The sequence below is a fragment of the Enoplosus armatus genome, chromosome 13 (assembly GCF_043641665.1).
Source record: "Enoplosus armatus isolate fEnoArm2 chromosome 13, fEnoArm2.hap1, whole genome shotgun sequence".
Lineage (NCBI taxonomy): Eukaryota > Metazoa > Chordata > Actinopteri > Centrarchiformes > Enoplosidae > Enoplosus > Enoplosus armatus.
In genome coordinates this window covers 10,529,012-10,545,334 of record NC_092192.1, presented here as the reverse complement: position 1 = coordinate 10,545,334, position 16,323 = coordinate 10,529,012, and the positions used below count along the sequence as shown (strand labels likewise).

The 16,323-nt window shown below is 41.7% G+C and overlaps 1 protein-coding gene across 1 annotated transcript; it reads left to right on the top strand.

Annotated features, from left to right (window-relative positions):
- The first annotated feature begins 758 nt into the window (after positions 1–758).
- Positions 759–15,867, top strand: unc119a2 (unc-119 lipid binding chaperone a2). The gene is made up of 5 exons (XM_070917555.1): positions 759–1,017; positions 13,271–13,384; positions 14,416–14,515; positions 14,659–14,831; positions 15,755–15,867. The coding sequence occupies exons 1-5, from the start codon at positions 759–761 to the stop codon at positions 15,865–15,867; spliced, it is 759 nt and encodes a 252-aa protein (XP_070773656.1).
- The last annotated feature ends 456 nt before the right edge of the window (positions 15,868–16,323 follow it).

Below are 16,323 nucleotides of genomic sequence, written 5' to 3'. Positions count from 1 at the left end.
TCCTTGCTCATTTTGACTCTGGACACGGCGCAGTAGGGTCGAAACTTCTATTTTCATAATTAAGGGTTCAAGTCAATCAGTGTGCTCCAGTCCCTTTTATTCCCTCTGAAGTTTGCTGCCCTGCCCACAAGTGCTGTTTGGTTTATACACAGGCCTAATGGTGATATTTAATTGAGTTTTCCGCTGTGTTTAGGGCCCTTAACCTAAATAGAAAACACACAATGAAAATATTAAGGGTGTTTAATTAATCGGCAGTTTTGTCATCTTGATTGCTGCGCGCATTCGTCGGTTGTAGCGCAGATTGCGCGCAGAGGCACCAGCCGCTTCCTATCAGCCGCACAGGGTGCTGCGGAGGGCTGCCGCTGAGACCCCCCCCCCCCCCCCCCCTCCTCCCTCCTCGACAGCAACGGCCATCTGCCGCCTCTTTTTCAATTTCAAACCCAGCAGATTATTTCCGACAGACTTGGCTTCACTTGACACGACCGGAATATCGTCTGGGAGAGCAGCTGCGCAGAGAAGCAGCAGAAAGCAGCCCGCTCTCCGCATATTGCGCTCAGCCCACGGGAGCCGGGGTCGTTTGCATGCAACCCGTCTGCGGAGACAGACTGCAGACTCATAAAGACGAAGCGGATTTGAATTAAGCACCGGATAACGGACAGCAACTGTGCATCCTTTGGTGAGGGAGGGAGGGGGAGAGGGAGGCAACTGTTTTGTATCTTGGAAGCCCTGGGTTAGGAGAGAGGGAGGAGGAGCGGAGAATGAGCTATTCTTGTACCAGCAGAGGCAACAGCCAGGACCCATCAAGCGCTAAGAAGCCTGCCGGCAATAATCCAGGCAGAGACACCGGAGGCGCAGACAGCAGCAGTAAGGGCAGTCCGAAGCAAACGGCGGCGATGAAAGTGAAGAAAGGCTGCAACTCTACCGACGTGGGAGTCCCGGTGACCACGGAGGAGGACCTGCTCGGCAGCACGGTGATCACTCCGGAGGATGTTCTGGGTTTGCAGAAGATCACAGAGAGTAAGTTCCCCGCTGCTGTGTCCGTTGTTGAGTGTCAAAAAGGAGGACAAAGGTGCTGAAATGTTACAGCTCCTCTGTGAGTCATGTATCACGTCATTACCGTGTCCCCTTATTTCTGTAATGTATAGCCTGCAGGCCCCATTCAAACACATGATAATGCATCATTGGTGATTGTTGCCCACCTGTCTGCAGATGTGCATGAAAGCTCCTCTGTTGGCGTCTTAGTAGCCCTGTGACCTGTGCAGGCGAGGTGTCAGCCTACCGGGAGGTTAAGGTTAGCACGCAATCATGGAGGTGGATGAGTGATGTTTAAAAACACCATGTGTGTGCAGTTTAAGTGCAACAAGACTTGGTGGGAGCAGTGAAAGAATCCCCAAATGCAGATGACATGCGTGACTTGCATTGTATCCTCTTAAATTACATCATCCCTTGAGTAGCATGTTCTCACTTCAGGGTGATCTTATTTGACTTGAAAGGTGCAGAGTGAGGTGCTGGGGTGACTGAGGGGTCACCCTTCAAAACAGCCTGTAAGCTTCCTTTGCACAGTTCACATTTAGTTCAGCACTGAGGTTTTCACCTTTCTCTTCATTCCTCTCCAGAGGATTAAAACACCCAGGCATTATGTTCATGTGTGTAGCTGCTCAACTGTTTGTAATCCTAAATTGTGTGGGGTTGTTTTTTTTATAGATATCTAAATTACCTCTTAGTGGAACTGTTGTTGAAATGTTGTAGCTTGAGTTTACGAGTTAATTCTGCAGTCAGGTAGCTTGGGATTCAAAACTATCAAACTAACTAACAGAGTCAGGTAAGAGTGGTGTTGTATCAGCAGTAGAAGTATTCAGTGCTTTTACTACAGTACAAGTAGCAATACCACAATGTTCAAATACTCCATTACAAGTAAAAGTCTTGCAAAAGTAAAAGAACAATAGTAAGTAAAACAAAAGTATTTGTTATGCAGACAAACAGTCTGCCCTAGTGATTGGTATATTGTTATATTATTGCTTTATTGATGCATTCATGTGTAAGTAGCATTTTGAGCTGGAGTTAATTTTAACTACATTATATGGCGTTGTTTGGTAGTTTTATCTGTAACAGTGGGCCATATTACAGTAGCTGATCATTTGTTTTGTTTTGTGAAATCTTAATTTGAAAAGTAACTAAAACTGTCAAATGAATGTGGTAAAGTAAAACAACAATAACTTTCAGTAACATCAACAACACATGGAAGCACTCAAGTAAAGTACAAGTACCTCACATTTGCATTTAAGTACAGTACTTGAGTAAATGTACGTTTGCAGTACTCCACTGTATTGTGTTATACTTTATGTCAGAGAAAAGATTTGCAGATTAGAGATCTAACATTCAAATTGTTGGTCTTTTTTAGTTACGAGACACCATAGTGATTTCCAAAGTAGTGTTTATACCCTCTTTAAACACAAGTAGAGCTGCTTATTCACTGATAAACAAACCAATTTGATGTATATATTCATGGCAGAGGGGCCTTTTGTGACATCTGATTACCATATTTGCTGTTGTATATTCATAATGTCTCAACGACAAAAAGGCTGCTGATTACGTGGCGCACCACTTAATGCAGTTGCTTTTTTAATTATGTTACACCTCTAAATCTCAAACAAGCCTCTTATAGAGAAACACAGAGGAGAGTTGGCAGCCAGGAAGCTCTTATGTGCACAAGAACACCCACATCTATCTACCAACTCAGGTCTTAAACTAGTAGTTAGCTAACAGGTGGCCGGCAGGGCATTTGACTATTTAAAGGCCAGTGTAATACCTTACTTACACAACACGGTTACATTAGCCGTTACGAGAGATACTGACTGAGACAACATGCAAACACTGTCGGATTGTCTCCAAGCTACTGAAGTTTAAAAAAATTAATTAATTAATTAAGTTTGGGGCATTGGGCACAAATTCACATTTTTCTTTATTTCTACATGTACTGATGGTCATGTACCTTTTCATGAACATACTTCCACATGAGACTGTGAGATGCAATGACGACACAATGAGCGCTTGTCTTTTTTTAGGATACCTTCCCTCAAGTCATGTTTTTCACATTTCTCATGCTTTTTTCCTTTTATTTTGCATTACGTTTTCATGCAGCTCAAGATAATACAGGAAGTTTATGTTGTGATGAGGAACGAGATCTTGCTTGTCCAGTCCAGCATAATCACAGCTTACTGAGAAGAGGAAGAGCTCTGGGAACATCCTTTGGCTCGGCTCGTCCTTCCTCTTTTGCTGACAGTCGGCGTAAAGTCTGGTAGCTTTTTAAAATTTTCCTTTCACCAGTCAGTCATAAGGAACTGGAGTATAACTGCAGTTGTGTTTTGACTTGATAGCACACATGTTCGAGTGTCTATGGTTGTTGTTGGTGATCCCCATGAGTGAGTCTATGTGGGGATCGTTGTCCAGCTGCACTGCGACGTGTACGGGAGCATCGTAATGATTCTGTCTCCCACGCTGGACCCTATTATGGTCTTGGAAACTCTTACTTTCCTACCTCGCAGCGTCATCGCTGGAGGCAAGAGGTGGCATGTGTGAATCACCACAGCAACGTGGATACACGCTTGAATCACTACGGCAACGTGAAGCATCTCCCTGCGGTTACAGCCAGCGGAGCGTGCATGCTCTGTTCTCCCACACACTTCCTCCTCTACTTTCTTTCCTCCCCTCTGCTCCTGTGTTTAACAGTGTAGTTGTGCTGTCACATGATGGGTTACATAGACAGATACATATGTACACACACACTCACACTCGCTTGGCAGCGTTTCTGGCGGTCAAACAAAGCAGGAAACAACCTGAGCTCTCTCCTGAGAAGACACTGAAGCCCTTCTGTTGTTTTGTGACTCGTCTGTCTGTTTTTTTCCCTGCTGCTGCTACTCATCCTCAAGTGGCTGAAATTGATTCCCATGGCAAGGCATGATACACAATCGACAACACTCAGCACAGCTCAGCCAGACTTGACAACAGTCCTGAGTCAAAACGTTTCTTTGTTTTACTCAGCGCAGATGTCTCACAGGAGAGGAACCTTCACTGTGTGTTTGATAAATTCTCAGAAAAGGGATTTTCAAATAGCCATAATCAAAGCAAGCTGCTAAGATTGATCATGATTTGCATCGACCAGAACAGGCTTTCTGCTCAGTTGACTGATCTGATCCAAACTTATGTTCTTAACTGAATCTTAATCTGTCGTGTCAGTGCGGAGCTCATCACAACCCTCAGAGCTACAAGAGAGGCTCCGCTGCTTGTTTCTATGCAGCTAACAGTTTGTGTCAGTATGGTTGTTTTGTTCAGAGTAACCACTTGTTTTATGTAGAGCTGAAACGATTAGTCAATTAATCGATTAGCTGATCGACAGTCTGGCTGATGTATAAAATGTCACAAAATTATCATCATCACAATTTTCCACAGCCCAAGGTGACATCTTAAAGTGTCTTTTGTCCGACCAATTGTCCAAATCCCGCAGATATTCAGTTTACGGTTATAAAGCAGAGAAGAGCAGAAATGTTTGGCTTTTTTATGTCATTATGTTTTGCGGGTTGTCTGTCCGTTGGTCCCGCTCTTGTGAACTCGAGGATGAACTGATTTAGAATTTGGCAGACAAAGGTCAAAGGTCAAGGTCACTGTGACCTCACAAAACATGTTTTAGGCCATAACTTAAGAACTGATGACCATATAGTTGGTCAGACAACCTTTTTAACTCAAAGGTCAAAGGGCACTGTGACCTCAAAATTACCTTGACAAATAAGTTTTTGGCCATAACTCAAGAATCAATGAGGTAATTATGAAAGTTATTAGTTAATACTTATTCAACACCATGATTTAGGAACAGATGGGGAGATTGTGACCATATTTCTCTGTTGGTCGGACACTGAGAAGGTGACACTTTTGACTCAAATAGGTTTTTAGCCAGAATTTAAGAATGAATTGGGCGATTCAAGATTTCACACACATGCTGACTGCGGCGACACAATGAGTAAACAATAATTAGCACGGTACGGGCATCCCTCCATCTCGTCCATTCTGCCAATACATCTATGATAAGTTGAAGTCATAACCACAATAATAAGTGTTTAAACATGTTTTGTCTACTTTGAGTACTTTTGATTTAACTGCCAGTTAGTTTTAGCGAGTTTAACTTATTGAGGGTAAAGCATTAGCTTTGTTGCTATGGTTTACGGGTTTAACAGACGCCTTCAAGCCAATCAGAAACAAGTATATTCTGTAGCCACAGTACATATTTTAACTGGTGCTTTAACTCAATTTCGGAAATAGAAATTTAGCTCACAACCAGAACTTTGGTCAGTGTTGAGCTAAATTCAGACAGTCTAAGGACAACCAGCAAGTAATAAATATGCTGTCACTGTCAGTCGTACTCATGAACAGCAGCAGTTTCACAGCTTTAAATGACATTTCCTGAACACGACTCTGTGAACCTGTCCGAGACCTGCGAGGTCTTTGGTGCGAAAACTAAACAACCAAGTGATGATCTGTGAGAATAAACTGTTTTACAGCCCACGAGGTCTGTTAAGCACCCAGAGCTCAAATAACCCACTTAGGCCTGCAGTCCTGTTGGCTTGTACTGCTTCAGCAGTGTGCTGGTGCAGATCTGGTGCATTTAAAAGCTCTGTGCTGTGAAGTTAAATGGGGTAGCAGGTGATGAAACTTCATTTGCTTGTCAAGATCATCATAAGCTGCCACAGATGGGTCATATAATTAGGGAAGGCCCAACACAGACATCATCTATCTTTCATTCAAAGACAAACAAGAACAACTCAATTTCAGAGCCGGCTTTTTCTCCCAAATGTGTTTAAACGTGATATTTTTTAACCTTTCTTGACATTGAATGAAGGCAAACTGAAAGTTATGTATAATTAAGTCTGATGTCTAACTGCTGAAAGCTGCATCCATATCTAGAGTCCAACAATGAACCTCCACCAAACCAAATCTGCTCTCACATCTCCCCATCAGCTCTTCTTTTCGCTGCCCCTCATTTTTAAAGCAATATTATTTAAAACCCATTTTTACCACAGCACTGTTACCATGATGCTGTGGTCATCAACAGGCGAAATCAGGTCAGTAAGGCAGCGACGAGATGCGTCCCTCCTCTACGCCTGCATGCTATCAAACTTCATCACAGTTCAGATTGCAGAGGAGAGGAAATTGTTACATATCAAGTCTGTTTTATATTGAGCTGAATTTAAGCGAAAAACAAACAAACCAAAAAAGTTGTGTTACTGAAAACACAAGTTTTCTATAAATGTCTAAATGTTCACACAAATAATCTAATATGCTTAGACAAAATACACTAATTTGCACCATGGGACCAGGCATCATTTATACTTATCAAAGTAGACCTTTTTGTCTGTTAATAATTCCTAAATATAGTTAACTTGTTGCTTTCAAGTCAAGAGTTTGGGTGTTTAGATATTGAAATTGACTTTACTTATTTAACAGTTATCCAGGTGCATCGCCATTCAAATGCATCAAAAAGTGCAACAAATGCGATGCTGTTCATATCGCCAGTACAGCTAATTTTCTATACCTTCAACATGTTGATCCAAAAAAACATTAAAGTTGATGAACGATCTCCTGCATTTTTTAATCTGCAGGATGTTTTTTGCTCCTTCCTTCCTCTGGCTTACAAACTAATAAAAAAGTTATGATGATGTGGTGTTTTAGGACATCTCGCTCCTGTAATTTGGCATATTTCATGTTGAAACGGGATGTTCGCCCCCTTGCTGCTTTAGCCCTGCCCTCTCCCTCCAGTGATTAGTAGGATTTTCCGTCGTACAAGAAACTAAACCGGATAAGTCCAAGCGAGCTGTGTCGGGCCTAACTGCCTTCCTCCTCCCACCTAACTGGTAGATCCCCCTCCCCTTTACCAAAACATATTGTCATCATTGTGTTTTACTGTAATATCCTGCAAGTGGCAGCAAATTACAGCCCTGACTGTCGCTGTGAGGTGAGCGAGAGGGCAGGAGACTAAATGTGTGGTTTCCATGCCAACAGGACGGAGGGCTCCATGAAGTGGCACAGGTCCAGCAGTATAGATAGGAGCTGGCTGTATTATATATAGTAGGGACGCACTCACTGAGCTGAAGGGAAGCCTATAGCTCATGGGGGATAAATGTTCGTGCCACGCCACGCCGGCAAAAATAACCTGAAACAAACCTGAGAGTGGTGGGTGTTAACCGCTATACTGAAACACAAACACACAATGGGCTTCATGCGAGAACATTTTCGTATTCTTATCCTAAATCTCTTACTTTTTCCTGGGAGGGTTTCACCAAACTCTCTTCCGTGCCCAAACTAGGGCTGAGTGATTGGACGAATATATCTGCGATTTTTGAGTCCATCACTAGTTTACTATCATCACTATATTTTTTTGGACAATTTTTGTCATTTTATTTGCTAATTGAATGGTCTGCCTCCTCCAGAATTTGACTCTGTAAGTATTTAACCTGTAAAGTGCAATTCAAAGAGTGTACGAGTAGGAACTGGCGTCTTTACAGCTTATTGCTAAGCAAAGATCTGAAGGTGATTTATTTTGTTTAATTGAAGAAGAGTAGCCTATAGGCTGTAATGTTTCAGTAAAATTAGATTTTCACATTAAAGGCTCCAGATGTCAGAGGATAAGGTGAAGGCAAATTTAATCAAACAGAATAAGTCGGGACTGCGTGAATATATCAGCAATCGCTGGTTCAGAAAATTTAAACACATCACCCAACCCTAACCGAAACGTTTTGTAAATTGCTCGCTTCAACCTGATGAATGTTCATGAGATTGAATCTTTAGGATAGTCGATGCCTTTAACTGCTATGTACGGCTACCTGTGCCGCTCCATTTGTGGGCAAGTTTTCTTAAATCACTCGTACTTCTGAACTAATCGGTTCGTACAAGGTCCTTTGTGTTCAATCACACTCATCTATCCCTGGAGCTAATCTTAGAGGATTACTGGTTAAAATGTTCTCATCTTTGCTGCAGCACTACGTCCCACCTCACCTCTGTCACATGACATGACTGTTGTCAGATGACCGATATATTTAGGCTGACGTTGTTTGCACATACCGCTGCACAATTATGCCTAAAATGATTCAATCATTAGGATTATTTGTATATATATTATTTTTTTAATGCATTTGAACATTTTAAGGCCAATCATTTTCAGTTTTTGCCAATTTTCACAGAAACATCTATTGGTTTAAATAGATTTCACTCAGAGTTATGTCCCCGGGCATCCAAACATTGTTTCCTGCTGAAATAGGTTAAAATTTCCTATTGTGATGAGCAGCTCAGAAAAGGCTTCTGGTAATAGAAAGAGAGGACGTTAAGTCTGATTTTGATGCAGATTTTTGTATTATGGATTTTAATGAACGAGTTTTCAGTTTTGGTTTAATAAACCAAAAACGATGAGCACTAATCATTTTAAACTGGCTTAAAAACTGCCTTTATATTCACATTGTACACCATTGAGATTCCTATGTGATTTAAATGTGTATCCTCCTTGCAGGGAGGTGAAAACTAGTAACTGCGGAAACTTCCAGGGAGGACGGACCCACCAATCTGCAGCTCAAGTGGGACAGACTGAACTTGATCCCATTATCAGTGTCAGCTGTAATTTTCGCCTGCATGCATGTTGTGTTTATAAGCCTTTAATATGGTTTCATGTGGCTGTGATCTTAAACCGTCGAACTGGAAGGTTCCTGAGATCTGTCCCGTCCCAGCGTTATCTGGGTGAACCGCTAAAACAAGCTCAGAACTGTTTATTTTGGCTGAATCTAGGTCACATGGTACAGTATGTGTTGAACTGTGGACCTGACCTAGTCTGCTTGTAAACTGGTGCTTTTTGCCACAAATGCGATGAGCGGACAGGAAGGATGTCAGCTGAAAGATGATAGAAAAACTCATGACCACTCTCACTCTGTGCGTGTGCGTGTGTGTGTGCGTGTGTGTGTGTGTGTGCTGCTCTTTCAGTTCATTTTGGTAAATCAGCTCTTTATAAACTACCTTGCAGCAGCTTTTAGGGTCTATTTCAAATGGTCACAAAGTGTGGTGGCATCATTGGCTTTGTCATTAATGTATTTTGTTAAAGTTGTAAGATTTCAGTCCTGGTTGATTTGGCAAACGCCCGTGGTTACTGACATTACTGACAAACGGTCATTTTAATAAAGAATCAGTCTTTTTCCATTGTGCCATCAGCAACTGTGATCTGATTTCATGCTGCACTAGTAGTTCGTCTGTGCATCCCTTGTGCTAAGGAAGGCAATTTGAATGAGGAAGGGCGGACTCCACCACCACTAACAATTAAAACTACTATAGAAAGAGATTACTGAAACTCTAAACATTAAATTGCCATTGCGGACCAGGGCCCAAACAGCCTCTCTTTCCATACGCAGTCATTACAAAAGAAATATCTGTTAAATGTGGAAAATATGTTTTTTTGCTTCTTCCCAGGTGCACATCTGTAAAGCAATAAAACATTTTACTCAACATTGCACACAGTCAAACCATTCAGTTCAAATAAAAATTAAAAGGTCACAAAGAGTCATATCGTTGTGTTGTTTTCATGTGTGGACACAGGCACCAAAATATCACCAGAATACATTTGACTACACATTAGACATGAATAAGATCTGGATGTAGATACGTTTGTCCAGTGATGAGGACGGGAACTCTGAAGTCGTTGCAGGATTTTGTTAAAATCTGCTGGTGTTGAAGTGGTTTGCAGATGAGCTTCCTGTTTTCAGCTTTCTGGATCAGTTAACACTCACAGCTCAGCTTTGACTTCTCAGTGTGTTGCGTCAGTCAGCTCGGACTGCGGTGACCAGACACTTCACTGCATGCTTTGAATTCACAAAGGTTGCCTTTTGGTTGAGTCAGTCCTACACACACACACACACACACACACACACACACCCAGAGAAAGCTTGCTCTGTCTGGAGGTGTTTACTATCACACCGCAGAAGACTGACAATGATAAACTGGAGTCTGTTCATGGCCTCATTAGCTTCTAGCAGCAAGTTGACCTCAGATGGCTCTCTGTGGGTGTGTGTGCGCGAGGGTGTATGACCTGAGGTAACAGACTGCATGTAATTTACTACACCTCAGGTTTTCTGAGGCGAAGTGAGAGCACGCACACACAACAAACTCTCATTCAAACTCATTGTCCACATGGGACTTCATTAGGAGGCTCAAAGGTAACTATTAGCACTAGGTTAGCAAAAGGACGAGGACAACACCAGCTGTGGTACAGTGTACATGTGCAGTGTACATGTGCGCACGCGCACACACACACACACACACACACACACACACACACACACACACACACACACACACACACACACACACACACTAATGCAGAACTGTTATTAATGTTCCCACTCCTTGCAGGCATATATGTTGTATGTTTTTTAATCAAAATGTTGCTGCTGTGGGTGTTTGTTTCGTGTGTGTGTGTGTGTGTGAGAATCTTCAGGTGTTGTACAGCAGTAGACGCAGCGCTGTATGCCGAGCTGATGTGTTTAGAAGAGCCGACCTCAGCATTCAGGCTGACAGAGGAGCAAAGGCATCACAGCGTCGCAACGAATCAGATCAGCTCCGTCAGGAACACACTCGGCCCGTACAGTAACTGGAGTCGACAACACGCTGTGACTTCGGGGTGTACGCTTCTACTTCGGGCGTGCTCCAGCATGAATACATTAAACATGAAAAATAACATGCAGGGAGCATTGTAAATAATCCTCCAGGGGGATTTAATGTAGAAATAAACACCACACAGGAAGCAAAAAGAAATCTGCAGAGTCGAAGCAGGAGGAGGCCGAGCTCTGAGTCAGGCTCCAGCTTGGAAACACTGTGACTAAAAACACTTTCAACCTGAATGGTCCTGACCTACATATTATCTCATTTACAGTTCACATTTAGGAACACTGTTGAACTACTAAACTACTACTAAAGGTGCACATTCTTGATACGTTTACTGATATCCAATCATAGTTAAAATACCTACATGTTTCTGTAGTTTCCAGCAGCATTTGTACCTGTAATGTAAGCATTGTATTAGCTGGAGGAGATGAGCACAAATTGTTGTTTGATTAGAGCGTTGGCATATTTATAATTCTGTTTATTCACATTAGAACCGTCATTTGTGTCCCAGTGTTAATGACCTTTTCATGTTGATTCAAAAAGTTAGTAATTCATTGTTGATCATCTTTCTGATGTTATGATGGTATATTGATTGAGATATCACCGTCAATGATTGTTAGCAGGCACATGAGATGAATTAATGATACGGGAGCTGTGAATAACATCAGGCGTGCATGATGGTCGTGTGTAATGACAGCTGTTCTGGCAACTGCGCTTCTCCTTTGACGCTCTTTCCATTAAAAGATGATTGATGATGATTTTGTAAAACAAATCCGTTCAAAAATCTGACAAAAAGAATATGTATGCATATATCTGCATATAGTTTTAGTCATGAACCTACACAGTTCTATGCATCTGGCCCATGGTGCCTTCCAGATGTGCTGCATCAGTGTGACATCACAGCGGTCCCTCCAATCTCTCCCTACACAAACACTAATCTACCTAACTAAAAGTCATATCCACTGTCGCACTGGCCCCTCAAGTACGATAAGTCAGATACAGACTTAATCAATTTAACATTGGCAAACATTTGAATAGAAATAGGAAAAACAAGACATGCTGGAAATTCACAGTTGGGAGCTGATGTAACATCTGGAAACATGCTGTGTTTTTTTTATTGGGAAGCTGCTGCTGTCGATGTGTCATAAAGAACAGCTGGTGGGTTGATTGGCCGGTCAGAACAGCCATCATTAGCGATTCAATTATCCCTCTGTGTACTGACGTGTACTGTCCATGTCTCCACCGCTTTACTGTTGTCTCTGAGCAGACAGATGTGTCTTATTGTCAGCAGGCACAGAGGACACACTGCGTGTCACAAGAACGTGTCCATCAAGAGAAACAGGCAGAGACAACTGCAGATCTGTTAACATCACAAGAGAAGGAAAAACAGACACTGAGCTAACAGATGGACGTGGCACGTAATCGCACACATTTACTGTTTCTCTCGTGGCTGCTCAGACCTGCAGCGATCCACTCTCAAAGCCCTGAAACAATGTTATCCCAAATGTATTTTTAATTCATTTTTCATCGCCCAACATCACGTGAGCTTTGTGGCTGCCGGTGTGAGGCGAGGGAGCCACCGTGGAGATGATGGAGAGATGTTGCAGTTACACCTGCCGAACAGCGGCATCATCGGATCAGGCAGGAAGCAGGAAGTGTCTGCTCTGCTGGGGAACGCTAATAAGCAGTGACACTGCCTGGTGAGGGCAGGAGGGATTAGAGGAATAAAAATAACTCTCTTTCTTACTGTGTGTGTGTGTGTGTGTGTGTGTGTGTCGTTGTATTTGTGAGGAAATGGCTCCTCTAACACAGTTTTTCATTAAGACTCAAAAATCAACTTAAAATGGTCAAAAGGAGCTTTTTAATACATTAGCCAGCTGTCCAAAAGTTGAAAATGGTTTCAAACAGCAGTAAACTGTATTGAATTTATATTATTATTTGAGTATTTTTTTGATTGCTGCAGAGTTGTTTTGGTTTTTGGGAATGTGAATGTTGAGATGAGAGCATATTTTCATTTAAAAATAACATCAATCGTCAGTATAGCTACTTCTTGAGTATTTATATTGTTGTTAGTGGGGTTCACTCTCAGTGTTGTCTGTTCATGGAGACGACTGAATGAAAGGTAGCTCCTGAGATTACAGCTTCCTGACTGCGGAGCAACTAGTGCTTAAAAGAATAAATTATCTTTGTTTGCAGCTGTTTTTATTTTTCTTTTCTCAATGTTAAACTGAGAAACATTAAAACCTTAATTTATTTGGAGTACTAATTTCCGTGATATAATATCTTCGCAAAATATGTTCATTAATAAAGAAGGTAAACATTTAATAGCAGTCAAGTGGGGGATTTTTAATATTGCATTAATAAAAAGTAACTGAATCTGCCTGTTAGCGCGGGGATTCGTTATTGGTGCCAATACCATTCCAATACGAGTTTCAGTACTTTTACTTTTACAGTACTTTTTTGATACCTTTTAGAAATCTAAACATATTTTAAAGCTTTTTTTCTTTTACCAAAATATGTCAAACTGCTCAGTGCATCAGTGTTCAATCTCTGTAACTCTCCGTTCTCTTTCACTCTCTCTCAGATTATCTGTGCAGCCCAGACGAGAACATTTACAACATCGACTTCACCAGGTTCAAGATCCGAGACATGGAGACCGGCACAGTGCTGTTTGAAATCACCAAACCTCCATCCACAGGTGAACTACTCTATGGATTTCTTTAATTTAACCTTTAATTACTTGAACACACTATAAAGCAGCTTCATACTTGTAGGCTGCACAAGTCTTTTAAACAAATCCATTAACCTTCAGAAACATTGAGATTTATTATTGGTAATTTATTGTAAGTCTATAAAATGTAGGAAAAAAAGATCCCCATCATGGCGTTGAAAGGAATGTCTAAAAACTGCTTGATCACTCTAATAAGCAGCCAAACGACACTGAAGTATTGGTAACACTTTACTTTAATAAATGGTTTATAACACACTGTAATGTAGTTAGAAGCAGATATAAGGAAGTCGGTAGTTTATTTTTATTGTAGTTTGCACTATTGATTCGGCTGAGTTACCTTCTCACCATCAATGTCAGCAATTGGTTGCAGCAGCTCATGGATGAAATTAAGGTGCTTAAAAACTGACTGCCATTATTTGCATAAAAAAATCAAACTCATAACTCAGTTAAATCTGAACACACAGACCTCATACACACGTTCTAAGATTCAGTGTGACTTATACTTTCTGGTGATATCGTTATTTCAGATAATAATTTGCTGGGACATCATAGACAAGAGACGCTCCTTGAAAGTTTTCTTTTGTGTCGAAGTAATCCAGTGATAGTTGTTTGTACATCCATGGATACATTGCGAGGAACTGCTAATTGCTAATTTGGCATACAGACACATAAAGGCTAAAAAAACAAAAACTGGGCTCAAGTTGTAGCAAGAGGCCTGTAAATACAAGACTGGTTATCCCACATGCTTCAACAATGTTTAGTTCAGTTAGGAAAACAAATCGGTGCTTGTTCTCTCCCAAACAAATGCATATTTTTTATTACTTGGTAGTAAACATGAGCTGGAATATAAACCTGTTTATTCTGATTGTCTGGGTTGTTTGATATTTAATTTGTTGTCAGCCAACCACAGACAAGCCAAGGGGAAATGTTCCATGTCTGAAAATATTTCTATTTCATTTTATTCTGTTCTGTTTCATACGAACTGATCCTTGCTGTAGACAAAGCAGGGGAGAAGAGGGACGTTGACCCAAACGCCGGCCGATTTGTCCGTTACCAGTTCACCCCCGCTTTTCTCCAACTGCGGCAAGTTGGAGCCACGTAAGTGAGAACGTGTGTGAATCTTTATTTACAAGGAAGCGTGTACCAACGGACTGATGGCTGCATCCTCTGTCTGTCTCTCTCCGTGATTTCTCTGTCTCACTCACCTTCTTCTTTCTGTCTGTCTGTCTTTGTCCCTCCAGGGTGGAGTTCACTGTCGGAGACATGCCGATAGAAAACTTCAGGATGATCGAGAGACATTATTTCAGAGAGAAGTTGCTGAAGAGTTTTGACTTTGAGTTCGGCTTCTGCATGCCCAGCAGCAAGAACACCTGTGAGCACATCTACGAATTCCCACCTCTGTCTGAGGACAGCAGTAAGTCCACACATACACATACACACACACACACACACACACACACACACACACACACACACACACACACACACACACACACACACTAGAAAACAGTTTGGCGGTCCTGTGACAGCGTGCTTATATACTTATAATGCTGTTGAAATTCGTTTTTCAATTACTTCTTTTGTTGGACCGACAGTCCAAAACCCAAAGAAAAGCAAGCAAATGCTCACATTTGAGAAGCTGTAATGAGGGATTGTTTGGCATTTTCCTTGACAAATATACGAAAACATTTAGTCAGTTGTCAAAATATTTCTCAATTAATTTTTTTTGTGTCGACTCATCAATTAATCAACTTATCGTTGCAGCACTGATTATGTATACTGTACAGGGAAGTTAGATCCAAGACACAGGCTCCACATTAAAGTGTGGTGTGATATGTGTTTAGATGTATCTGAGGACAAATGTCTGGATTTTTTGTTGATGGAGTTTCTTTAGGTGGCGCTGTTTTCTTTGTCTGTTCAGTCATGCACATCACTTCCTGTGCACCAGAACATTTTCCTGGGAAATACAGTACTACCTGTATGATTACTCTTTCAACTTTGAGAACACACACATAGTGAGGTGCAGGCCAGCTTAAGTACATGTCACTATCTTGCCTTCGTCAGGTTGGTGACTGAGTCTTTTTTTTTTCTTACTTTCTTTATATGCAGTCCATCAATTACAAATACAAAACATCATCATAACACAATGACATCTTAGTTCAGCATGTTAGCATGCTAACACTTGCTAATTAGCATTAATTCAAAGCTGAGGCGGATGGGAATGTTATTAGTTTGCAAATATTTTGTCATTTATGTTGGGACCCCTAGGGGGGGTCCTGACCCCCAGGTTGGGACTGAGTGCTCTAACAGCAGTGATGTGTTTGTATCTGCTCACAGTCAGAGAGATGGTCCTGCACCCGTATGAGACACAGTCCGACAGCTTCTACTTTGTGGACAATAAACTGGTGATGCACAACAAGGCGGACTACTCGTACAACGGCGGGACGTAGAGACGACACAGCGACACGAGAGACATGTGGATGGACCTGAGGGACGATCAGAGAACACTGGTGGGGTTCACATCCTGTCAATCCCGTCGTCTCCCCCTCTCTCTCGCTCTCTCTCTCTTTCTCTCTCTCTCTCTCTCTTTCTCTCTCTGTCTCTGTCTTTTTCTATCTCTTTCTCCGGGTGAGACAATGCCATTCAGAAAACTCCCCCACACAGATGTGTCAGCTGCGGTGTGTGTGTGTGTGTGTGTGTGTGTGTGTGTGTGTGTGTGTGTGTGTGTGTGTGTGTGTGTGTGTGTGTGTAAGCAAGTTTGTCAAAGCTTGAAAGAAAGACACACACTCACACACATGGACACACAGTTCACAGCTTGGTGTGGCGTCACTATAACAAAGTGTGTCTATAACGTGATAAACCAGCAAGAAAGCAACTTCTTATATATCAGATGGTTTTTGCTCTCT

Excerpts from the sequence above, each read along its gene's own strand:
- unc119a2 (XM_070917555.1), top strand. The coding sequence starts at position 759 with ATGAGCTATTCTTGTACCAGCAGAGGCAACAGCCAGGACCCATCAAGC. Across the intron at positions 1,018-13,270 it reads TTTGCAGAAGATCACAGAGA|ATTATCTGTGCAGCCCAGAC; the intron begins GTAAGTTCCCCG and ends ACTCTCTCTCAG. Across the intron at positions 14,832-15,754 it reads ACCTCTGTCTGAGGACAGCA|TCAGAGAGATGGTCCTGCAC; the intron begins GTAAGTCCACAC and ends ATCTGCTCACAG.